This window comes from Myxine glutinosa, chromosome 10, assembly GCF_964187855.1.
Source record: "Myxine glutinosa chromosome 10, kmMyxGlut1.1, whole genome shotgun sequence".
In the NCBI taxonomy this organism is placed as follows: Eukaryota; Metazoa; Chordata; class Myxini; order Myxiniformes; family Myxinidae; genus Myxine; species Myxine glutinosa.
Window position 1 is genome coordinate 6201943 of NC_136270.1, and position 27284 is coordinate 6229226.

The following is a 27284-nucleotide window of genomic DNA, read 5'->3' on the forward strand; positions in this document are numbered from 1 at the left end:
ATGCACTCGTCTGTGCACTCGGACGCGGCCATCTTGACGATAGACCAGAAATCTAGACTCGTCACTGAAGGTCAAGTGATTCCAGTGTCCTGGCTGCCATTGACGGTGCTCTCTGGCCCACTGCAATCGGCGCTGGCTGTGTTGTCTGGTCAGGCGTGGCTTTCTCAGAGGACGCCTGGCACGATAGCCTGCTTGAACCAGTCGTTGGTTGACTAGCCTCCTGGATACAGGCACATTTGTCAGTTGCTGCCACTCAGCCCTAAGCCGATTAGCTGACTTGGTACGGCCATTTCAGACTAACCGGTGCAGCTGGCGATCATCTCTCCTTGTGGTTCTGCGTGGACGTCCTGGCCTCGGTATTGGAGTAGGGACACCCCTCTGAGCATTTCGTTTCAGGATCTTTGACACCTGACCTTGAGTGATGCCATACTGCCGAGCAATAGCACGCTGTTTCATGCCAGAATTTCGTAAAACCACCACTCCATGACAAACAGCATTGTCAAGTTGACGGACCATCTCCAGAGGAAGCGGCAATAACTTTTGTAGACGTGCAGCATTTGTTTTCCACTAATACAGAACGCAACAACGCTTATATACCCGATTGTGAAGCCAATCATCAAATGTACCTGTGCTTACATTTAATCACGCCACCTGTGATATAATCCTGTTATTGACTTCTTGCTGCGAAAGACAATCAGTGACATGGTTCTTTCAACAAAGACATCACCGAAGGGTAAAAGAAACTCACCAGATTGATAAACTGAGTTCAGAAAGTAAACCCAAGTCAAGAAAAAAAAAAAATTCCATATTAAATGCCAAGTCTGTAGTCACAAGCAACATGTAGGCCCATTTGTAGTATAGTTATTTCTTCGTATGTGTGAGAATAGGCCCTTTCCAGTGTTAATTCTGCGTTGTGTAAAGACAGGAGAATAGGCCCTACTTCTGCAAACCATTCTACCTCTGTAGGCGCAATCCATTTTGCTACCCATTGGTTGTTCATTCGTCGAGTTAACACGAGGTAGGCCTAAGAAGGTGGGGGCGGCATCGAGGGCGGAGCATCAGAGGCGATGACGGTAAGCATGAGCCGCCAATCAGAGCTCAGGGGTGGTGGCGTCAGAGGGCGTGGTGAGAAGAGTCTGGTGAGTTCCAGAAGGTTCGCGGGGCGTGCCTATATAACCCGCTGCGCAAAGCCCTCAAAAGGACTGAAGCAGAGGACTTGCGTCACAGGACTTGCAGAGAGGGGACTTGATGAGAGAACTCGCATTGTACCGCTTGATGAACTTGACCATTGCATGAGAACGCGTGCGCTAACCAACACCAAGGCATAGAAGAAGAGGAGTTGGTCGTTGAATATACGTGGGCGCAGCCAGGCGCGTTTATAACGAACTTGCGCATTTTCAGCCAAGCGAGTGAACAAGGCTGAGTAACCGCCCTTTGCCGTAAAAGCTGTCTCGCCCTTTGCCGTAAAAATCCTCTCTACCGTTCGCCCCGATATTATCTCCGTGGTTCGAGAGACACGCTACGAGTCCCTGCCTTCGCCTACCTCCATCTTCTCGGACCGTGGAGAGCTGGACGAGGACCATCCTTGGACGCGCTGGGGAACACCTGCCCATCTGCAATACCCCGTGTGAGTGTGAGACGGGCCCGTTGTCCCTGGGATAATTAAGACTGTCTAAGCTTGCTCTGTGTCTCTTCGTCCTTGAGCTGTATATACGTGTAATAATAATTAAACCAATCTGTTCTTTCTTCTTGATTCGATCGTCTTTGTGGTTTCATCATTGACTAAGCGTGGCACAAATAAGATCGCTCCAATCGGGTTCCACTATCTAAGACTGCGCGGATCACGTGTACGCAAACCGCTCGGCGTACTACCATCACACGTGGTTCGTGCGAGGCTTGCTACCTCGTTTCCGTGGCAGCGCGAGTACTTAGGTACGAGCGAGAATTTGGTCCCGAAACCCTATTTTATGCTCGCCCGGAAAGGATGTAATAAGTCTCGGTTCCACCAGGCCAGTAAAGACACGGGGATTAATCCCCCCTTGATCAGGGGAGAAGGCCGGCGAGAGAACCGCAACAATATATATATACATATATATATATATATATATATATATATATACATATATAAATTATACCCAGAGGCACATCAAAAATATTATCATACAATCAATAACCCTATATAAAAATACACGCTTGTTCGTCTGTCTTTCCATCCATCCATCCATCCATCCATCCGTCTGTCCGTCCATCCATGTGTAACACCCCTTTCCACCTTTTGGTTGGACTAGCTGGCTCTTAGCCCACCCACAATTGTAACCTGAAAAAACAGGGGAAATACCCAGCACTCACCTGGTAAAATAAACAGTATACTACACTGAGTAAAGGTATTTTAAACCAATTTCAATGGTTGCTAGAAGACATCGCAGCATGTAGAATCATACTAACATGATCATAAGACTAAACAAACAAACAAAAAAATACCTATTTTGGAGGGCAACCCCCTCCCTCTCCCAACCCCGTATACCCCCTTAGACACCAATATTTATAATGCCTTGAACAAACATTGGTACATCACGGGTGATGGAGGTTGTGGTGAAGTTTTATCGAAATTGTGTGTGTAGTTTCTGAGAAGAAAGCAAATACCTAATTTGGGGGGCCAAAACCACCCCCCACGACCTCCAAGTAGACCTCTAAAGAGGCAGATTTTTTTAATGCCCTGAACAAACTTTGGTACGAAATCGTGTGTTGTTTCTGAGAAAAAAGCAAATATCTATTTTGGGGGTCAAACCTGGAGCCACTTTGACCCCCGGCAGACCCTCTTAGACCCCGATTTTCTTAATGCCATGAACAAACCTTCGTCACAGCACAACAAATATCATTTGTGCCAAGTTTGGTCACAATCCCTTCAGCGGTTTCGGAGAAGAAGTTGCAAGTGTTTACGGTCTGATGGACAGACTGACGGACGGACAACACGCCATCGCATAAGCTCCCCGAAACTTTGTCCCAGGTGAGCTAATCATGCAGCCACCATGTTGGTGCTATGCAAAGCAAAATACATCTTCAGAGCTGTCATATTTGTAATTGCCATTCCCTCCCTATAAGTTTTCCCTTCAGTGTAAAATGATCAAAGCAACTGCTACAGGGATCATCAAATATCGAAAGGTTGGAGCTGATAGGCGGCACAGGCTTTGTGAAGGCCTCTGGCTTCAGGCCCTTAGGTTTCAGGCCTCTGGTGTCAGTCTATGTGCCAGTTCAAATTGAATCTATCTGAGCTATATAACCACGATGTATTATATATCTATACACATACTGTATGCAATGGGCATGTTTTTGCTTCAAATCTGTTTTCTTTTTTTCAGCAGCGGTTTGTTGCCTATACATATACACTGCCCAAATAAAGATGTGGCATTTTCTCGAGCAAGGCTTTTACCGCGGAGGTTCCAGGGGTATATATTGTTGCGGATCTCAGCGCCGGCCTTTTCCCCTTACCAAGGGGGGATTAGTCCCCTTGTCTTTTACAAGCCGACGGGACCCAGGACCTATGACGTCCTTCCCGGACAGCGTTAAGTAGGGTTTTAGGACTAAGAATTCGCTATTACCTAAGTACTAACGCTGCCCAGAAACGAGGAAATAAGCCCCGCCCGAATCACGGGTGTTGGTGGAAACGCCGAGCGGTAGCGAACCTGTGACCCGAGCCGTTAGCAATGACTAAATCCGATCCAAGCGGTTCTTAATCGTGCCATGCTTACCCAATGGAGGAAATCGCGGAAACGGTCGAATTTGGAAGAACAGGAATAACAAGGTTTATTTACACTTTGTACAATAATCAGCAGAAGAAAACACAGTGCAGCCTTAATCACAGTCTTAACTTATTCCCTGGACAAACGGGCCCGTTCACTCTCAGACACACTCACACGGGGTTGCAGACGAACAGGTCGATGGTCCAGGGATGGCATCCAGGCAGCTCGCTCTCCGGTCCCCAACTCGCACCACGAAGTAGATGAACAGACGGCAGGAGGTCTCTACGTATCGTTTGGCGCGCACGGGATTATTACAGGGCGAACGGTAGGGCTGGCTTTGGTGGTTACACTTGCGGCTCAGCCGCGTACATAATCAGCGAATAGTTCAATAAATGCGAACAATGCGCTTCTCAATCAATGGCCTCGAAACTGTCATGTGCACGCCGGTCCTCTCAGTGCTCCAACACGAGTGCTCCGGATCAGTTCTCTCCAACACAGTTCTCTGTAAGCGCCTCTCCCTTCTCACACTCAACTCAGAACTGCGCATCCCTTCTCATCTCAGGTGGGGGCCTCGCGCCAAGGGTTTTATTGCCACGCCCTTGGAACCCTCTGGAACTCACCAGACGTTTCTTGCCATGCCCTATCATGCCATGTCCACCGAGCTCTGGTTGGCTGTTGCTCTTACCGCCACCGCCTCTGACGTGCTGCTTGTCGCGGCCACACCCCGACCCTCGCGCTCCTCCCTCTTTTCAGGCCTACCTCGTGGTTACCCGACTAGTTTGAGCGAGCAAAGGGCAGCTAATGCTGCTGGCAGCCAAAGCACCACACACGGAGGGATCAGCCAAAATGGGGCGCGGGATCGAGTTTGCCCATTAATGAAAATGAAGGGTGGCTGCAAAATGAAAAGGACCTAAGCTCATTTCTTTACACAACGCAGATATTACTAGGGAAATGGCCTACTCTTACACATACTATGACATAACTAATTCTAATGGGCCGACGTGTTGCTTGTGGACTAACTATGGGGGGGCAAACCTTTAACCTTTAATGATGTCATATTTACAATCTCAAAACCTCAACAATATTTTACTTTTTTAGTAAAAGTCCTCGCTATATTTTACTTTTAACGGTGTATGCATGCATCAATAAGAAGATAATTGGTTTAAGGTCATTTATTGGCACAATTAGGCTGCTCATGGTTACTTGAGAGTTGCAATTCCACGGGGTTTGCACATATCTTGTGGGATTGTGAGTTGAACAGGCGATCGTGATGGGTTATGACATGTAGGAGTCTTGCTGTTTTGTTTCAATCGCGTTTTCGGTGAAGTCGGTGATGGCATGATAGTGGGGTGGATAGGGTAAGTGAAAGAGTTAAATATTCTGCTGTTTAGACGAGGTAATGAAGAAATATATAATGATGATCGATATATGGGAATGCCCTTTTGCTTTTATGAGAGATAGGAGGGGAGGGGTGGGGAGAGTTAGAGTTGTGGGTCAGAGGTTGAGGACTTTTGGGGGTTGAAAGGTGGGAGGTTGATGACTTGTTGTTTGGATGTGGGGGTGAGTTGAGGACTTGAAGTCACATTTTACATTGTGTGGCTGTTCCATGGGTCCCTACTAATACATTTTATCCATTAAAGAATGATAGACACATCATGTGCCGCACCATCTTGCTACACAGCATGGACTGCATATGTGCGTTTGCCTCATTTTTGCTGTGCAAAATTATTTTCATATGCCGAATGTCAATATCACAATAAAAACTTGCGATTCTATAAAAGGATGAAATACCAACACTTTCAGTGAGATGAGCAAGACCGTGACGTATGACACACCCATCACATGGAACAGACAACTCCTGACATAAATCCATCACGCAAAGCAACACAATCATTTCTCATATATGCACATGTAATTATGACTGCCTATTCATGATCAGGCAAAATGTTGACTATTGAGAAGGCAAATCACCTGAGTCATAAGGCAAATTATGACTGTTGAGAGAGAGGAAGACAAATGATGAATTGCGAAAGATGATGGGAATATTGCCTGTGATTGATGCTGTGAAGAGGAACAGGTTGAGATGGTTTGGTCATGTATTGAGGAAGGATGAAAGTGACTGGTTGAGAAGAGTGATGGAAATTAATGTAGAAGGAAGTAGAGGACGGGGAAGACCGAGAAAGACTTGGCTAAAGATGGTGGAAGAAGAAATGCGGGCAAGGGGGTTAACAAGGAGAGATGCAGAAAATAGGGCAAAATGGAGAAGATTGTCATGGGGACCGCAAGGCTAACCCCCGCTCTAGCAGGGAACATGGCCTTAAAATGCATGTTGTTGTGTTGTTGTATTCATGATCAGGCACCAAACTTTCTATCAATATTTTCTTCCTAAAAAATAAATGAAGATGAAACTGAGTGATCCTGTTTCGCATCATCTTGCTACGTCAACGTCTGTTTAACAAGGCCATACAATCCTTACTACAACTTCCTGAGCACTGAACTTTGACAAATATTCTGATGAAAAAAAACCCAACAGAGTTCCATCACTTCCCAACCTGACTATGAGCCACAAAAGGGTCAGAAATATGTCAAAATAAAAACCTAGTGTGTATCAATAAATAATCACATTCACGATTTATTCACTTCATATGAGAGCTAACACATAGAACATATAACAATGGGAGCAGGAGACATGGGGTGAGAAAGGGAAGCACATCAACAGTCGAGAACAGGGACATCAGGAGATATGTGGAAGGGAGAGGGCTGAGGTGGGGTACACAGGTTTGCAAATAAATTGCAATTTCATCGGGTCGTTTCGCTTTTGTGAATAAATATTTCATCACGACGATTTAACATTTGCAAATGACGAAAGACACAATATAATAAGTGCAATTTTTGTTATCCTATACCAACATAGCAAAAATAACAATATGCCAAGTGTTCTGGAATCATTGTCCATGCATAATTTATTGATAATATGCAAGGGAAGGCTGAGATGCACTGACCTGATCAGCACAGAAACCCTCCAGCAAAGTAGTGCTCTCAGGATTGTGGAGGCCATTGAGAGGTGAAGCATAGAAGGAGCGCAGGAAGGGCATGAAGACGTCTTCGTAATCAAAGAGGTACAGATATATCAAAGTGAGACGTGGCCATCCCTTCAGGCCATAGAGAAGGAACAGAGACTTCCCAATGTTCATTGCCTGGAAGAAAGCATATAGGCACAACAGCACGTGCAGCTTTGACCGTGTTTTATCCTCTAATTGTTGAGCGTCAAGCAGAGAAGCAGCACGTACCATTTTTAAAGTCTTTCGGTAATGACTCGGTTGGGGTCAGAATCGTACCGCCAAGTTCCCAGACTCAGAACAGTCACTAACCGTTATTCGGCAGAATCTGTAACGCTGTTGCTTTACTAATGGCGCTGTTTGTATTTACCTCCGCCACCGAAAGTGGACGGAGGTTATGTATTCAGCCCTCTTTGTTTGTTTATGAGCAGGATATCTCAAAAAAATTTGGACACATTCGGACGAAACTTGGTGAACCGGTTGGGTGTGTGACAGGGACGAATTGATGAGATTTTGGCGAGGATCCATATATGCTTCCAGATATGATAATGTCTTAAGTGATTCTTCACCATTGAGAGATAGGGCCAAAAACAATATATAGCACGATGTTTCAAAAGGTTGTGGCCGGATTATGACAAAGCTTGGTGGATGAGTTGGGTAGGTGACAAGAACAAGCCAATTCGATTTTGGTTCAGGTGCGGATCCAGATCTGGCCTATCAGTGGGCTACAAAACAAACTGTTCAGCCTGGCAGATGTATGTGCTCTACCGAGTGCTGTTCCAGTTTCATTTTGTGGTTATTGATCAGAATGTAGCTTAATCGATCTACAAATTTCAAGTTGTACATAGTTTATGTTTTGCCAAAAAAGGTAGAATGGTGCTCAGGTGCATAATTTCCATAATGGAGCCAGCTATGAAAGCCCATGGATTGGTGGTCAAATCCGATCAATTTCTGTATTTTGGGATTCACTTTACTGCAGCTGTTAGACATTTTATTTGAGTAATCTACAGACTTGGCATTTAATATGGAATATTTTTTTTGTGGGGGTGAACTTAGTTTTCAAGATGACTTAGAACCAAAAGTTCATTGGAATTATGTTGAAATTATTCTAGATTTTGTTAATGTGACCTTTAAAAGAAACAAAAACCACATTTGACATTTCGAAGCAAATAAATTGATCCTTGAAAGTGATGTAAACTGATATTGAACTCAATTCACGGACAGTACTGTGTTAAACTTCTGTACGTTTTCCAGAAGTATCTCTTTATTTTGCACATTAGCCAAAAAAAAAATCAACAAAAACAAAAGCTAAATTATGACTGGGATTACGGACAGTAAAATTACAGTTCAGTACTTCATGTAACCCCCACCAGCATTCAGGAGAGCACGTACACGTCGAGGCATGCTGTTCACGAGATTTGCCAAGGTTTGGACAGGAATCGCTTGCCATGCAGTGACAATAGCCTGCTGCAATTCATGCACAGAGGTAGCCTGCTGGTCCAAGTTGTCGATTTGACGCGTTAATTCTGCCCACAAGTTCTCTATCGGATTCATATCCGGGGACATGGCAGGCCACTCCATATGTTCTACACCACGGTCAGCAAGAAAGTGTTGGATCATGCGAGCACGATGAGGCCGTGCATTGTCATCTTGGAAGACAAAGTTTCCTCGAAAGGCTGCACGAGCAAATGGAAGCAATGTTTCTTCCAGAATGACCCTGTACTTGAACTGGTTCAGGTTTCCATTCAGAACAACCAGGTCAGTTTTGCCCCCTGCATGAAAAGCAGCCCAAACGGTCACCCCACCACCTCCAGCTTGGACTCTTGGCACTATACAATCTTCGTTGTGGGCTTCATGCACTTGTCTGCACACTCGGACGCGGCCATCTTGACGATAGACCAGAAATCTAGACTGAAGGTCACGTGATTCCAGTGTCCTGGCTGCCATTGACGGTGCTCTCTGGCCCACTGCAATCGGCGCTGGCTGTGTTGTCTGGTCAGGCGTGGCTTTCTCAGGGGACGCCTGGCACGATAGCCTGCTTGAACCAGTCGTTGGTTGACTAGCCTTCTGGATACAGGCACATTTGTCAGTTGCTGCCAATCAGCCCTAAGCCGATTAGCTGACTTGGTACGGCCATTGCAGACTAACCGGTGCAGCTGGCGATCATCTCTCCTTGTGGTTCTGCGTGGACGTCCTGGCCTCGGTATTGGAGTAGGGACACCCCTCTGAGCATTTCGTTTCAGGATCTTTGACACCTGACCTTGAGTGATGCCATACTGCCGAGCAATAGCATGCTGTTTCATGCCAGAATTTCATAAAGCCACCACTCCATGACAAACTGCATTGTCAAGTTGACGGACCATCTCCAGAGGAAGCGGCAATAACTTTTGTAGACGTGCAGCAGTTGTTTTCCACTAACACTAACACTTTCCACTTTTCCACTAACATCCAGCAAAAATATTCCACAGAACACAACAACCCTTATATACCCGATTGTGAAGCCAATCGTCAAATGTACCTGTCCTTACATTTTGTCACGCCACCTGTGATATAATCCTGTTATTGACTTCTTGCTGCCCAAAGACAACCAATGACATGGTTCTTTCAACAAAGACATCACCGAAGGGTAAAAGAAACTCACCAGATTGATATACTGAGTTCAAAAAGTATACCCAGGTCAAGAAAAAAAAAATATTCCATATTAAATGCCAAGTCTGTATATGTATAAAAGGAGCCATGTGTGTATCCGTGCGAGTTCTACCCATTGGTTGGACAGTTCACCTGACTCCACCCACAATTTCTATATTTTACCCTTTGGAATCACTTGGAACTTCAGAATTTACCCTTTAGAACTTTAGAATTTGCCCTCCAGAACTTTTTTTAACTTTTGAATTTACCCTTTAGAACCATTACTCGCAAGCAGCGCTTTTACTGCGGAGGTTACACAGGTTTGCTTTTATTTCCGACTATTTTCTCTTAAAACTGGGACGGGTTTCTGTGAAGTCGGTGATAGCATAATCGGGGAGCAGAAAGCGTTACATTCCGCTGTTTCAACCTGGGAATGCCCGCTTACTTTTATGAGCGGGAGGAGGGTGATGCTTTTATGAGTGGGACAGCTTTGGAAGGAGGAGGTTGAGCCTCTGGGATTGGGGGGGGGGGGGGGGACTCAATGAGGATTGCATTTTACAACGAGAAAAAAATGACGACATAATGCCTGATTCCTGGGAATATAAAACTAATCCATAATATTGTCTTTGGTGAATAAGTTTGCATATTACAAAAATTAACACTGGGTTGTTAGCAGTAAACAAAATGTTTCTTGAAATTTAAGAAAATGCAAATATTGGCAGTCAATAAACTGCATTACTGTACTGTAAAATATACAAGTTATGTTGTTCAACTACTGTCAGGAAAGCGATGGGTTGAATGGTAGTATACAGTAAAAAGCAAAGGAAAGCATAACAGCACTCGGTAGAGCACATACCTCCACCAGGCTGAACTGTTCACTTTTTGTGTCCTACTGATAGGCCGGATCTGCATGCAAACCTTAAACAAAGTCTAATCACCTACCCAACACATCCACCAAGTTGGGGTCACCTACCCAACTCATCCAGCAAGTTCTTGTCACCTACCCAACTCGTCCACCAAGTTCTTGTCACCTACCCAACTCATCCACCAAGTTCTTGTCACCTACCCAACTCGTCCACCAATTTCTTGTCACCTACCCAACTCATCCACCAAGTTATTGTCACCTACCCAACTCATCCACCAAGTTCTTGTCACATACCCAACTCGTCCACCAAGTTCGGGTCACCTACCCAACTCATCCACCAAGTTCTTGTCACCTACCCAACTCGTCCACCAAGTTCTTGTCACCGACCCAACTCATCCACCAAGTTATTGTCACCTACCCAACTCATCCACCAAGTTCTTGTCACACACCCAACTCATCCACCAAGTTCTTGTCACATACCCAACTCATCCACCAAGTTCTTGTCACATACCCAACTCGTCCACCAAGTTCTTGTCACCTACCCAACTCGTACACCAAGTTCTTGTCACATACCCAACTCATCCACCAAGTTTTTGTCACCTACCCAACTCATCCACCAAGTTCTTGTCACATACCCAACTCATCCACCAAGTTCTTGTCACCTACCCAACTCGTCCACCAAGTTCTTGTCACATACCCAACTTGTCCACCAAGTTCTTATCACCTACCCAACTCATCCACCAAGTTCTTGTCACATACCCAACTCATCCACCAAGTTCTTGTCACCGACCCAACTCATCCACCAAGTTCTTGTCACATACCCAACTCATCCACCAAGTTCTTGTCACCTACCCAACTCGTCCACCAAGTTCTTGTCACATACCCAACTCATCCACCAAGTTCTTGTCACCTACCCAACTCATCCACAAAGTTCTTAACGCCTACCCAACTCATCCACCAAGTTGTTGTCGCCTACCCAACTCATCCACCAAGTTTCATCATAATTCTTCCACACCTTTTTTGAAATATCATGCTATACTGTTCCGCTATTCGCGGATGATAAAATGTCACCTGTTTCTCTATTTGCGGAAAAGTATCCCACGAATTCACGGAAAAGTGTCCTGCGAATTCGCGGTTGTTTTTTTCTTATTCACGGCCGTGTTCCGCGAAATCGCGGTTTTCTTTTCCTATTCGCGGCTGTGTTTCGCGATTTCGCGGTTTTTTCTTTCCTATTCTTAGCCGTGGTCTGCGAATTCACAGATTTTCGTCGACATTCGTGGGTTTTGCCTTACCATTCGTGGATTTTGCCTCGCCATTCATGGTTTGTTCCTCTCTATTCGAGGATTTTCGTGACTCGGAAACCTATCCCCCCTTTTTCCATTGAAACAATGCCCCGCTATTCGCGGTTTCGCAATTCACGGATTTTCCAGGAACATAACCCCCACGAATAGCGGGGTCCAAGGGTATATCGTGTTTGGCGATATATCGTGTTTGGCCCAATATTTCAATTGTGAAGAATCACTTTGAAAATCTAGTATTTGGATCGGGATTCGGATCCTCACCAAAATTTAATCTATTTGTCCGTGTGACACACCCAACCTGTCCTCCATGTATTGTCCAAATCTGTCCATAACCTTTTGAGATACCCTGCTCACAGACAGACAAACAGGGGTGAAAACATAACCTCTGTCCACCTTTGGTGGCAGAGATTTTTTTTAAAAGGCTCCAATTATAATTCATCTTGCATACAGAATTGCATACAGAATCTTGCATACATAAAAAGGCTCCAATTATAATTCATCTTGCATACAGAACCCTGGTGTTGGGCTAGCGGCTAGGGTGCCGGCTTAGGATCCTAGGATCCTGGGTTCGAATCCCGGTCAATCGCTGAATTAACGCCAGGGGGGTTGACTCAGCCTGTCATCCTTCCGAGGTCGGCTAATTGAGTACCAGTTCACTGGTAATTCCCTGCTTGTCGTTAAAGGCGGCAAAAATGGTTGGCGTCAGGAAGGGCATCCGGCCGTAAAACATTGCTTCAAAAAGGGGACCGAAAAACAACAACAACCACAGTTCCCGAAAAAGGCCAACCCCCGCTTGCGGGGAAAAAATGGCCTCTAAAGGTGGTTTTTTTATACAGAATCAGAAGATGGATCACTCTCAGTGTGTTCCAATGGAGTTATCCCAACCAACTGTGGTGCAAACACCACGAAGGGTCACCTCAACTTTGTCAGGTGATTTAGAAGTGAAATTCTTATCAGATTAGAGCATGTTATCTATTATACTAAATGATGTACAATATCAAGAAGCTATTATTGATGTGTCGATACGCTTTCACAAGCCAATGATAAAATACCTCAGTAATCACAATGTACAAAGCAGTGGATAACATTCGATCAGAAATAGCTTTCCTCCTTGACAGAAATTTTGCACCAACTCACCTTGTACTCCCAAAGATTCTGAGGTGGTTTGACACCTAGCTCACGCACACTACCCAATGCGAGAACCAGTGCACGACGATGACCTGGCTGTGCCACAAGGTATGGTGGAAGTGCCAGTTCCTCCTCCATCAGTGTCAGCAGTAACCTGTAAATGGTACAATGCAGTGTCGTTAGAATGAGTGTGGACATGGTGGAGGGAATCATGAATCTATGTTGCTGCTTACTTATGAGCTAACATGAACACATGCGTAACACGAGAACAGCACCTGGTAGAGCGCATACATCCGCCGGGCTGAACAGTTTACATTTTGTATCCCACTGATAAGCCTGATCTGCATCCGGACCTTATCCAAAATGTAATCGGTTTGTTCTTGTCATCTACCCAACTCACACCAAGTTTCGTCCGAATCCATCCACAATGTTTTGAGATATCATACTATGTATAGTTTTTGGCCATATCTCTCAATGGTGAAGAATCACTTTAAAACTCTCGTATCCAGATGCGGATCTACATCAAAATTAAATAAATTCCTCCTTGTTACACACCCAACATGTCCACCAAATTTCGTCCAAATCCAGCATAACTTTTTGAGATATCCTGTTCACAGACAAACAAATAGCCAAACAGGGGGTGAATACATAACCTCCGTCCACCTTTGGTGGTGGAGGTAACAAGGTCCTTTCCAGTGGGTTGAGATCCTCCATAACCTTCATGATAGCTTGTGCTTTATGTCGTCGCAGTCTATTTCCACTGCACATACTGAATGTATGCAAGAAATGCAACATTTGTCGAAATATTAAACTGCGCTTCATCGGAGAGAAAACAACCAGTGTGTCTCGTCTATCCTGTGTGCCCGTATAGTGGAAATACATTTTCCCATTTTGACTTTTCCATTTTGCTCGAAAGCCATACAAGCTCAGAGTAGGGCCTGAGAAATGGATGAGGCCTTTCAATTGAGCTACCTCTCTTCATGTTGTGCAAAATGCACTTGGTATTTCTCGTTATTGGTACACACACATTCTAGCGGTGAGTTTGTTTCGAAGTATTATTTACTTTAGTAATAAATAAAATTCCATCTTGTAATAAATGTGCAGAGGCTGTTCTATCTTACTCTTCCCTCCAGAGCTTCAAGCAAGCAATGCACCGACATCTAGTCATCACCAATTATGTCCCATGAGCTTTATTACCCACATTAACCTTTCCTAACTTAACCAGCTTATTTGCTCGTTTCAGTGTTTCCTCCCCTCCTTCCTCTCCTCCTTTTCTGTATGTTCATGCCCTGTTCCACTATCAGCCCTATGTTGCTCTTCCATGATCCTCGCTTCTGTAGAAAAATAATAATAATAATAATAGAAAGTAGAATTTGACACAAATGCGTCAACCGAATGTTACGTTTGATCTCAATTAAAGGTCGCATTAAAAATTAAAACTCACATGAGAGAGAGCACAAGAGATAAAGGAGAGACAAGTAGAAGAGAGAAAACAGATGCTTCTAACTACAGTCACGTGAAAAAGTAAGTGTAAAGTTTTGACTTTTTCAACATATTTCAACATACAGCTATTTGATCTTCATTTCAACAATATTGACAGATAAAGGTGATATCATATAACAAATATCATGAAACATTTACATTTTGTAGTCCATTGTATAATTTAAATAAACATAAATGCAAATTTCGCATGTGGAAAAAGTAAATACACCCCTACATTTATCACTACTTCAAATACCTAAAATTGGAATCAGGTGCAACAGCTCAGGTGCAAATGATTAGAACATCGTTAGAGAGGATCTTGGAGGAACCTGTCTTATTTAAACCTCAGACATTTAGTTTTGTTTGCTCTTTGTTGTTGAAGTGTGCGGCGTCACCATGCCTACATCATAAGAGCTCTATGAGGCCTTCAGAAAGAAGGTTATAGATGCCTACGAGTCTGGGAAGGGATTTAAAAAGATCTCCAAACAATTTGAAATCAATCATTCGACTGTCCGAAAGATCATCTACAAGTGGAGAAGATTCCAAACAACTGCCAACTTGTTCAGGCCAGGCCGCCCCAGCAAGTTCAGCCCGAGAGCAGACCGCAAGATGCTGAAAGAAGTCTCTAAGAACCCCAGAATGTCATCACGGGACCTACAGGTAGCTCTTGCCACTGTTGATGTCAAAGTGCATGAGTCTACCATTAGAAAGAGGCTGCACAAATTTGATCTACATGGGAGGTGTGCCAGGAGGAAACCTTTGTTGTCCAGAAAGAACATCAGGGCAAGACTAAAGTTTGCCAATGAACACCTAGGCAAAGACCAGCACTTCTGGAACAATGTGCTCTGGACAGATGAGTCAAAGGTTTTGGCCACATACCAAATATACCAAATATTTGGCCACAGTACCAGAAGACATGTTTGGTGAAAACCAAAGACAGCATTTGACCACAAGAACCTGATACCAACTGTAAAGCATGGTGGTGGAAATATTATGGTTTGGGGCAGCTTTGCTACATCTGGGCCTGGGCAGCTCACCATCATAGAATCCACTACGAATTCTTCATTGTACCGGAGGGTGCTTGAGGATAATGTGAGGCCATCTATTGGAAAGTTGAAGCTCAACCGAAGGTGGACCTTGCAACATGACAATGACCCTAAACATACCAGTAAATCCACCAAGGAATGGCTGAAAAGAAAGAAATGGAAGGTTTTGGAATGGCCAAGTCAAAGCCCGGATCTAAATCCCATCGAGATGTTGTGGGGGGATTTGAAACGAGCTGTGCATGCAAGAAACCCCTCAAACATCGCACAGCTGTAAGAATTCTGCATGGAGGAGTGGGCAAAAATTTCTCCCAGTCGATGTCAGAGACTGGTAGATAGTTATAAGAAACGCCTACTTCAGGTTGGTTCTGCCAAAAGGGGCAATACCACCTATTAGAGCCAAGGGTGTACTTACTTTTTCCACAGAAGGAAATGGCATCTGTTAATTTTTTGTTGAATGAATTATTGCAAAGTCAATTCTTCATTGTTTTTTGTTCAATTAGATCACCTTTATCTATAGACACTGTTTAAATGAAGATCAAATATTGATATGTCCACATATGTTAAAAAGATTTTTAAAAACATTTCATGGGGTGTACTTACTTTTTCCACATGTGAAATTTGCATTTATGTTTATTTAAATTATACAATGGACTACAAAATGTAAATGTTTCATGATATTTGTTATATTATATCACCTTTATCTGTCAATATTGTTGAAATGAAGATCAAATAGCTGTATGTTGAAATATGTTGAAAAAGTCAAAACTTTACATGGGGTGTACTTACTTTTTCATGTGACTGTATGGTTATGATCTGCAAAATGATTTTCAAAGGGTACATGAACTTTGACCTTTTGAATCCAAAATGTAAGGTTCATAAGTTATCACGGTAGCAAAGACATTCAACAAAAGGGCGCATTAGCTTCGGACCTTTCAAACCTAAAATCAAATCACGTCATGTTTGTAGTCTAGTGGTAACAAAAAATAAATAAAACTGATAAAAGGACGCAGAGCCATTCACACGCGCCCCCAAAAACATAATGCCTCCGGCCTTCAGTTTCAAAAGGCATAAAAAGAGTTACTGCTGTGCCTACCTGCCGTTGACACCCGCAGATCGGAAGGCCACAGCGTACGGTATTGCCCAGTCACCCAGCTGTGAAAGCCAAACCTCAACATCTTGTGTGGACCAAGCATCCACTGGTTTGTGAACCAGAAGCTCTTCTTCACCATCTCCCCATCGCCAATGAAAAACCAACAACACAACCTGGAATTTTGGAAAAAGGAAAAAAAAAAATGGGTTGGCCTTTTAGTGTTCCCATCTGAACTGCTGGCTCAGGGTGCAGGTTCATCAGTTTCGAATACCACATGCCTGCCCATTGTCAACAAATGTCCTTGTAATTTATCTAAATGTGCATTGATGTCCACCAATGTCTTTGTGCGATTAATTTAAACGACCTCCTCCATAAGCCTCTGGCAAAAGAACCAATGATGGAAATTACATCATCCCCCTCCCTCCTCATGTGACGACAATATATATATATATATATATATATATATATATATATATATATATATATATTGTGTTGCAGTTTTTAGAACCTTCACTTTGTCAATTTAGTAGTAAATTTCCTTATAAATAACCCCTGTGTACATTTCCCCTTAATTGGCTGTTAAATGAAATAATCGCACCTTAGTTAGTCCATCGCACCACGTAGCGAACCATAGGATCTCTCCATAGTTATATACTTATTATGTGTGTCAGGTAAGGCTATGTTTCCACTAGTTGACCTTACGTTGCATCAATCAAATAAGATAGGATCCCATCCGGTATCCCCATGGCCTCCTAAAAGTGCCAATGAAGCAGCGTTCGCTGCCCCCTTTGGGTTGGCTTGTTTAATTGCCCCAAGCCGCCATTGCCCATGTGCTCCATCTCGGAGAAGAAGGGCGTGGCCCCCACTTCGTCATCAAAGGTGGAGCCAGAGAGCCCTCGTCATCTAAGGAGGAGCCAGCCAGCCCCGATCGACCAACAAGGAGTGAGTGGGCATGGCTTGAGAGGGCGTGGAGAGAAACATCGAGCAGGTTCGCGAGGGTTCCAAGGGCGGGGTTATAAAACCCGTTGCAAAAAGCCCCCACGGCAGATGAGTGAGGGAGCACGAATCGAGAGTTCTGTGGAGGGAGGCGCATGAGCAAGGAATACAAGTGGGGAGGATTGTTCCTTGATTTGCTTGGCGCGAACGTCCTGCGGCGAAAGAGAATCGGCATGCCCTGCTCGCGATGATACCAACCGGCACTGACGGCAACTGCCGGAACCAACCTCCAAAAGAACAAGTGCGTGCACGCGAGCCCCGACATCGTTCCGCGATCCTCGGACCTCCGTCGCCCGTTCTGTGGACCACCTGAACCTTCTCATCCCTCCATTCGTTCCTGCCTGCAATTCCCTATTCGTGTGAGTCTGTTTGTGTTGTCCTGTGGGAATAAGTTAAGCCTGTATAAGTTAAGCTTGCACTATGTCCTTCTGTAAATGACCTTCGTTTCTTCTTCTTCTTTGGGTTTTGTGTAAATAGTAATTAATAAATATGTGTTCTTCCGTACTCTCCTGGTTTTCATTCTCATCCGATCGTCTTCGTGATTTCCCTGATTGAATACCTGTGGCACGATTTCGGCCAAACGCTTATGAATCGGGTTAGTCTTTGCTAACGGCTCAAACCGCGGACTGCTAACCCGCTCGGCAAATACCATCTTGTCCGTGGTTTCGAGCGGTACTTGTCTCCCTGTTTTGCGGAGGGATTGGTGAAGGTATTCGGGAGAACACCTTGACCAATAACCCTGATCAATCCCACCTCGCAAAGGAGCGTTACAAGTACCAGGACCAGAGACGGCCGGCTCAACAGGCCAAGGGGATTAAACCCCCCTTGCTAAGGGGAGTGCCGTCTCTGAGATCCGTAAATATATGTGTGTGTGTGTGTGTGTGTGTGTGTGTGTGTGTGTGTGTGTGTGTGTGTGTGTGTGTGTGTGTGTGTGTGTGTGTGTGTGTGTATTGTTACGTTTGTGGGGGGTAGAGAATTAAATACCGTAGTCAGGTAGAAGTGTATATATTACCATGCTCCAAATGTCGCGATGAAGAAGAAGAAACCCCATGTACCATAAGTCGGGATCCGTTAGACCGTATGACGTGTAAGAGTGTATCATTGTTCCCATGACGATGAGTGGAGTTATGTTAATTAGTTAGGGATTAATGGTAAATCCCCTGTATGTAGTTGCCTCTGTTATTTCCCCTCTGTTCCTTATGACAATGCAGCACACACACATAGCCAGACAATCGGCATAATTAATAACACTAAATAAAACAACCGGAAGCAGGACATTGGAAATTATCGCTGATACCACCGACCTGGTGATCACAAAGGCCAGCAAGTGGCGATGAGGCCACGCCCCGAAGAACGATTGGTCAGGTCGGCGATAGAGTGATGTGGTGGCTTCCGCTGGTTGGAGCAGGCACAGGCGGTGTCGGATGATGGTAAGAGCCTTGAAGACAAAAGACTGTTCCGACATTTTCTGCGACTCTTTTTTTCCCCTCTCTTCTCTTCTCTTTGGGTCCTGGCTTTGATAGCGAACGGTCGTGACCTGACATTTTGTCTCTCTCTCCGGGCTGGCCTCCATAGCGAATGGTCGATTATTGGTTCTCTTGCATTGGGACATTGGTGCCGTGCAGTCACATTTTATAGCATTCTGGCGCTCGGGACATTGGAGGTTTCGACGATCGTGAGGAGAGGCGGTGGCAGCTCCTTGACTCTGGTGCGCTTGGCCCGTAGCTTCCTGACGGCTGAGGGCCGTGCCGAGTGAACCAGAGAGGCGTCGGTGCATCATCTGGGTGCTGTGTGGAGCAGACGGCGAGTGGACAGGCGGGGCCTGTTCGCTTCACGCTCGGCGGCTAGAGGAGCGAACTGCACACCAATGCCTGTGTTTTCCCGTGCACGGACTGCGGACCGAGGCCAGCGTTTTCCCGTGAGCGAACTGTGCATGGAGGCCTGTGTTTTCCTGCAGAGGTGCGGGGCCTGTGATGATTCCCGACGGGGTTCCAAGAGCCGCTCAGAGCTAAGTACACTGCATTTTTACTTTTGTTATGTTATATTTCCCCTTGTGTTGAATATGAGTCTGCGTGGGGGCGCTCCATTTAGGAATACTGTATTAGGTTTACCATGCATTCTTTTGTTACCGGCATTTCTTTCAATAAAGCCGGTATTTTTGTATTTTAATTCCATGTCGGTTGAATTAATTATTGCAGGGTTGAAGACATCCAGTGGGGTGTGTGAAGGTAAGAGCTTGACTGCCCCCCACCGCCCCCCAACGCGCATATCAACTCCGTCATATTTGGATTGAACACCTCGGAGTGTTACGCTTGCTCGGTTATCCATCCCCAGGGATGTTCACCCCGGGAACGCAACAATATATATATTTTTTTTTTTAAAGGTGAAAGCTCCAGCCATTGACTATATAGTCCTTCGTTTGTATGCAGCACAAGGCTGTGAAGTAGCATCATTGGTTGGGCAGGAATTTGGAAGGTGCCGGCGATATGTCGCCTCCCCTTTGTGAAGGACACCAACGAATGCTGGCAGGCGGGACGCCTGTTTAATGTCCATCCGAGGGCGGCTGACACATTGATGAATCATCCTGACTGTGAAACACCGGGATGGCAGTTTATAGCTTGGTTGGGATTCAAACCAAGGCTAATCAGCTTACAAGCGAGTGCGAATGCACATACCTCCAGGCCATCTTGTCAATCCATTACATATAGGTGGGAAACCCTGTTTAGTGAACTTTAATAAAAGCCATAACCAAAGTACACATCCTCTTCTGTATCATTCCTTGCCTTATCCACAGCTCTCCTTGCTGTTTTTTTTTTCCTGTCCATACAGGTGCAGCAACCCTGCATCCGGCTGCCTCTCTCTATCTTTGATCTTCTCTATCTTCTTCCAAACCTCCTTCTTTACTTCGTCTGTCCACCATACCTGGTTATAACCCTCGCTGATGCACCCTTTCCTGACCTCCTTCCACATGAAACTTCTGCAATTCCCTTAAACATCGCTCCATACTTTTTCCACTCCTCCTCTAAACCTTCCACTACTTTGCTAAGTTGCTCATACCTGGCGCTCATTCTCTCCTTGCACTGTACCACGACGTTGCCCCTACACATCCCCCACCTAATAATCTTCCGACCCCTGCTCTTAACCTCCCTCCTTTTCTTCATCTTCACAAACACCACAGGCTTGTGCTGGGAGGTAACATGCTCTCCCACCACTGCCTTGCAATCCTTAACCCTCCACAACTGTCGTTTCCTTGGCATCACCAAATCCAGTTCTGTTCTATGTTGTCCTCTCCTATATATAATCTTGTGGCTTTCCACTATTGAAAGAATGAACCAGCTATGGTTATCCCATTCGTTGCCACCAGCTCACAACCCTCTATTCCTCGCTCCCCAACCAAATTTACCAACACATTCCTCTTCACCCAGTTCTGCGACATAACAGACCGACATAACAGACACACTTTGTGTCTATCACCACCCGTGCCATAACTATCCGTCCGTCCCATCATGCTTTGTCTCAATTTGTTTGTTTGCATTTTGGTACAATAAGTACACTTTTCTGCATTTTATTTCTGTAAGTCATCTTAAAGGTGATGTGGAATGCAATTTTCTTCATATAAATTGATTGGAAACCAATAGTCAGGGATTCACCCACCGCAACACAAGTAAGACCCGTCAGCACTCCCGAGAAAAAGCTGCCAGGCGGCCGGGCGCCAAGCAGCCTTGCACGAACTCTAGAGGATGGACCGGGTCTCGTTGGCAGCTGACCTTGGGATTCAAATGCCGCCAAGACCTCAATGGTGTGACTACTGGAACTAACATCTGCACGCCGAGCCTCAAGTTCATTGTGGCACAGCTTCTCTATGGCTGACCTGGAGAGAAACAAGCAGCAGATTTTACCAATATATAATTATATACCAAATAGAAGCAAAGCAAATGCACATTCCTTTACTATCTAGCCGAATGAAAAATCTTCGCAAGGCCAATCATTCTGAAAAGAGGTTTTATACATGTATGTATTGTTACGGTCATCGCCCGACGCCCGTGGATAACTCCAGAGGGCTGGCAAGTCTTTAAAGACCACTATCGCCTTCTGCAACATTACCCTCATGTCGGCTTCAGGTCCAAAGCCATGTTACCGTTACCAGTAAGGACAGCGTTATGAATTAGTATCGTGCCGATAGTCACGGTGACAGATCTTAATCGATTGGCCGAGTGGAACCAAGTCACATGCTGCATTCTGATCTATTGCCCAATCTCTAGATTAACCAATCGCCAGTTGCCATACGCCACCGTCGGGACAGACAGGATCATCCAGGACACGAATGAGTTTTAACCATGTATTGACACTTTACACGTATTTACAGGAGCAATCTTGTATTTACAAGATATTCACACTCAATCACATTTCAGTCATAATTCAATTTCCGTCCTCACTACCATACAAAAACACAAAAACGTCAATACATAAACAAACGCCACCCACAAGACACTTTGTGGCACACATTCCAATCCCCTCACCAGCCATGCCATCACTCTCACCCGCCCCCATCCCAAATTATTCATGTCCCAATTTAAAAGCAAGTACCGAACCCTGGGACTATAAACATCAAGGCACCTTACCTTTACCTTTACCTTGATGTGCAGGTAGTTGTAGGTTGGTCGGGTCCAAAAGTGTCATCCACTCTCCCGAATCCCAAATTTATCCCATGGGGGCTATCAATTCCAATTTTTCTTTGGTCCGCTGGATTGGCAAGTATGTGGATCTGCCTCTTCCGGTGATCTTTACGACACTACTACCCTTGGCTACGACAGCTCCACCCCTCTACCGTGCAAAGGCCATCGGGTAAGTTGAGCAGCCGAAACGCCAACACGGCCCATGAGTGTCCATAAGGGTGCGACCCACCATCCATCCTTCGGCCCCCTGCGAGGATCACGGCTCCACTAGCCCCGGCTGGCCAATGTGGTGAGGATCTGCTGCCAACTCCGCCATTCCCAAGGCCTCGGACCTGGGAGGCACGGTCACATTGCATGGCATCCCGACAGCCACGTCCCCTGCACCTCCATATCATCCCCCAGTCCGACCACATGCAGCCCCCAGTGCCCACTCACACTTGACCACACCCAAGGCCTAGCCGACAGCCATGCTCCACCAGAAGAATCAACACCAGAAGACACAGTCCGCACACCTCGGACACCCATACCACGTTGACCTCCAGACTACCTAACCACATCCCCACAACCCCGCGTCCCAAATATTGGCGCCGTCACCCCCATAGCCAGTTGAAGGCTGTGTCCTACTAACCTATCAATTTTATCCCAGCCTCCAACACTGTGGTCTAACACACCTGGATCAATAATGGTGCCACTGCCTCCAGTGTCCACCTTGGCCTCACACAATGCACTGTTAAATTTACATCTAACCATCAGATTACCCGTGCCAATTTTTTTTTTTTCATATTTCACTATCTTCACCAAAGAAGGGCGCTTCTCCATACACCTGCCAGCCGAGCATGGCCCCGTATGCTCGGCTCGTTACAAATTCCGAATTCAATATCATGGCTCTCTTCCCAAGCCGAGAGTCCACAAATCACAACAGATCATCTGTGGAAGATCATTCTCACACCATCATGTTCCACAGATGCTCCAATGGTTGTCCGGTGGGCTATAATCCATCCCTGTCCATGCGGAGTCGACCCGCATACATAGACCAGCACAGCATGGCAGGTCACCACATGCTGGTTGTCCCAGAGTCTCAGGGAGAGGCTGCCAGGCCGCATGCCCGGGCAGTCACCACATCAGGCCCTTGTTGGGCGTCCGTGGTGCAGCCACCAAAGCACGACCCGCAACACCTACCCCTAATGGCCCTCATGATGCACCACACCAGGTGCCTGTGAGAAACCACCTCGGACTCCACCACCCCACCCCCCAGAAGTCATAACCCCCACCAGGGGATAGTGACAATAATAATTAACCTAACATAACTTGCTAATAACATAACCCCCACCATAGTGACACTGCTGGCCCAAGACACTCACGTGGGCGGCGCCCCAAAGGAACAAGGGACGCCACACTCCATCAGTCCCCCGGTGGGGCCCAGGCTATAGCACCACACCCATGGTCGGACCCCACGTCCAAATCTCGCCAGTGCAGCTCCCAGGGCGCACCCCAATTTCCAAAGGGGCAAATTTTCCCTGACGCCGACCCCAATGACCTCTCCTGGTCCGAATTCCGCAGCCCGGGGACTAACTCCCTCCAAGGCTTATTCCACACCCACACATATTTGGGATGGCGGTGGGAGGGTGAGAGGATGTTCCCTGAATAACGAATTTTTGATACGATGATAAGAATGATGTTCGTTATCATGAGACTACTGCATACATGTGCACCATCCATCATATGACAAGCCTGATCTTGATTATGGAATTAAGGACAAGCATCATGCATTCCCAACCAAAATAAAATAAAATATGCAGACTAGTACTGGAAACCTAGGAATATTCCCATTTAAGGTCGATAAGAAAGACAAATGGTTTGGGTGAGGACAAATGTAAAATAATTGTTGTGAACAAAATACCACTGATGTTTGTTGGAGGTGAGGCAGAGAATTAACAATAAAAAGGCTTTGGTAATGCAGCATTTATAAACCACACACATCACCTGTTCCAGGCATTCCACACCCACACATAGCTCACCTCGAGCTGAGACTCTTGCAGAGAAAAATATAAAAATTAAAAAAACTTTTCATTTCCTTCTTTCTTTTTGAATATTCTAGGTGGAAGCAGGTTCGGCCCTGCCAAAGCAGGCCCATGGCAGGGATTAGATAGATCGTGTGATTTGCTTTCCAATGGATAGTCAGGGCATAAAGTTGAAATTTGTTCCAGGTGCTGGCAATAGCTCACCTACTCTTCACAAAAGGACATGGTGGGATATTTAACGTCCACCAACTAATATTGGAAGATGAGACGCCCAGTTTATCGTTCCGGATCTGCATCGGGACCTTAACCAAAATCAAATCACTTGTTCTCATCAACTACCCAACTCATACACCAAGTTTTATCATAATCCGTCAACAACTTTTTGAGAGATCGTGCTTTTGATAGATCGTGCTTTTGATGCTGTCGTTGTTGGCACAATCTCTCAATGGTGAAGAATCACTTCAAAATTTCTTATATCTGGATCTGTATTTTCACCAATATCAAATCAATACGTCCTCGAGACAAACTCAACCTGCCCAAGATTTGTTCAAATCCCTCCATACCCCTTTTGAGATATCCTGTTCACAGAAAGACAAACACACAGGGATGAATAAACAACCTACGTCAACCTTCGGTGGTGGATGTAAAAAGGCAGGTGTAATTATTTTCAAAGAGAAAATTTCATTAACGTGACATACGGAGTCCCCACCCCCTTCATTCATGATAGTTTGGGTGTACGCCTGATCGAATACAAGGTAAAACACAGGAAGCCATTTTTAAAACAAGATAATTTTTTGATCAACTTTGATAACTGCAAAAAAAAAAAAAATTGGCAATTTTTATTACTACTTTATTTTGCTATCCTCCTTACTGATATTTGTGCAAAACAATCAATTTCAAAGCGAGTCCACTGCAACACTTCATTTATTCGTTTTGACACATTATTACGTCAACTCAACTCGACTCTCGAATAGATTAACTTATAAAATGGGTCATGATGTCCAGATGTCTGTCCGTCCATGCGTCTGTTAACTTATTGCTATTTTTGCTACTCCACCCTTATTACCTACCTGATTGTTCTGAAACATGACACATGAATACAAGACAGTAGCCTGCACAATCACTGAGGCCTTCATGTTTAGGATCATGGGGACTCCCACGAGGAGGGTGGAGGTGGAGGGAGTTACCCCTCAAATTTCAGATCCCTACTCGTCCCTTATTTAACAACCGATTGTTCTGAAACACGATACAGCCCTTCTCCTCGATGGTCTGCACAATCACTCAGGCCTCCATTTTTGTTATTTTGGATCACGGGGGATCCTGGTGGGGGGGGGGGGGGGATTACCCCCAGAAACTTCAGATCCCTACTCGTCCATTATTTAACAACTGATTGTTCTGAATCCCGATACAGCCCTTCTCCTCGATGGTCTGCACAATCACTCAGGCCTCCATTTTTTTTATTTAGTATCAGGGGGCCTCCCAGGGGATCGGGGAGGAGGGGCTCCCAGGGGATAAGAGGGGCTCCCAGGGCTCCCCCAAAATCAGCAGAGGTCTAAACTACAACCTCAAGAGATGACCGTCAGCCCACTCGGGGCTATTTTTGTAATATAGACAGAAACGTCAACCACAAACACGCGCTCTCCCAGCTCTATTCCCTTCTATTCTCCAACCCTTGTAATTTCCCAACACCCTCAAATCTACTGACTTACCGGAGAAGGATATTGACATTTGGGAAACCTTCCCAAGTCTGTCGGCATTCCGGACACTCTGTACGCCGCGAGGCCTCCCACCAGAGTGCCAGACAGTGGCGACAGAAGCTGTGTCCGCAGGTGAGCGTAGTCGGTTCCAGCAGCAACTCGTAACAGCAATGGCAAGAAAATTCATCCGCCGAAAGACGGTCCTTCATGTTGGTCTCTTTCACGCTGTCATCTTGAGACGTCTCCATGGCACCAGAGTCCCTTCTCGACCTCACACACACGCACCTCGTCGGTCAACCGCACCTCTTCAACGTGAGCACATTTTACTCCATCCTTTTGATTTGTATTTTTTTTTCCTTCTCAGACACCTGAGTCTTGGTCAAGCGTACATCTCTAATTGACAGTGACCCGTGCGCAGGTTCTACAGGGGAGGCAAAGAACAGAAGTACCCGATTCAGTTATGAGCAATTCAACACCACCATGTCCATCAGATATAGAGCGCAGTAGTACCAAACAGATCAAGGCTTCACAATGTCCATCAGATATATAGTGCAGTAGTACCAAACAGATCAAGGCTTCACAATGTCCATCAGATATAAAGTGCAGTCGTACCAAACAGATCAAGACTTCACCATGTCCATCACATATAAAGTGCAGTAGTACCAAACAGATCAAGACTTCACCATGTCCATCAGATATATAGTGCAGTCGTACCAAACAGATCAAGACTTCACAATGCCCATCAGATATAAAGTGCAGTAGTACCATACAGATCAAGACTTCACCATGTCCATCAGATATATAGTGCAGTAGTACCAAAAATATCCTAGGCTTCACCATGTCCATCAGATATATAGTGCAGTAGTACCAAACAGATCAAGACTTCACCATGTCCATCAGATATATAGTAGTACCAAACAGATCAAGACTTCACCATGTCCATCAGATATATAGTGCAGTAGTACCAGACAGATCAAGACTTCACCATTTCCATCAGATATATAGTGCAGTTGTACCAAACAGATCAAGACTTCACCATGTCCATCACATATAAAGTGCAGTAGTACCAAACAGATCAAGACTTCACCATGTCCATCAGATATATAGTGCAGTAGTACCAAACAGATCAAGGCTTCACAATGTCCATCAGATATATATAGTGCAGTAGTACCAAACAGATCAAGTCTTCACAATGTCCATCAGATATATAGTGCAGTAGTACCAAACAGATCAAGACTTCACCATGTCCATCAGATATAAAGTGCAGTCGTACCAAACAGATCAAGACTTCACCATGTCCAACAGATATATAGTGCAGTAGTACCATACAGATCAAGACTTCACCATGTCCATCAGATATATAGTGCAGTAGTACCAAAAATATCCTAGACTTCACCATGTTCATCAGATATATAGTGCAGTAGTACCATACAGATCAAGACTTCACCATGTCCATCAGATATATAGTAGTACCAAACAGATCAAGACTTCACCATGTCCATCATATATATAGTGCAGTAGTACCATACAGATCAAGACTTCACCATGTCCATCA

At 45.2% G+C, this 27284-nt stretch overlaps 1 protein-coding gene across 2 annotated transcripts in view; it reads right to left on the minus strand.

The window, feature by feature from the left end:
- The window catches only part of BFAR (bifunctional apoptosis regulator), a 44149-nt gene that overhangs the window by 13686 nt on the left and 3179 nt on the right, over nt 1-27284 (minus strand). For both annotated transcript variants that reach the window (XM_068127119.2, XM_068127118.2), the window contains exons 2-6: nt 25742-26150; nt 20990-21206; nt 16343-16512; nt 12731-12875; nt 6743-6937 (exon numbers count right to left, since the gene is read on the minus strand). In XM_068127119.2, the coding sequence (XP_067983220.1) occupies nt 6743-6937; nt 12731-12875; nt 16343-16512; nt 20990-21206; nt 25742-25977 (963 nt within the window). In that variant the 5' untranslated portion in view covers nt 25978-26150. The remainder of the gene's footprint in view (nt 1-6742; nt 6938-12730; nt 12876-16342; nt 16513-20989; nt 21207-25741; nt 26151-27284) is intronic.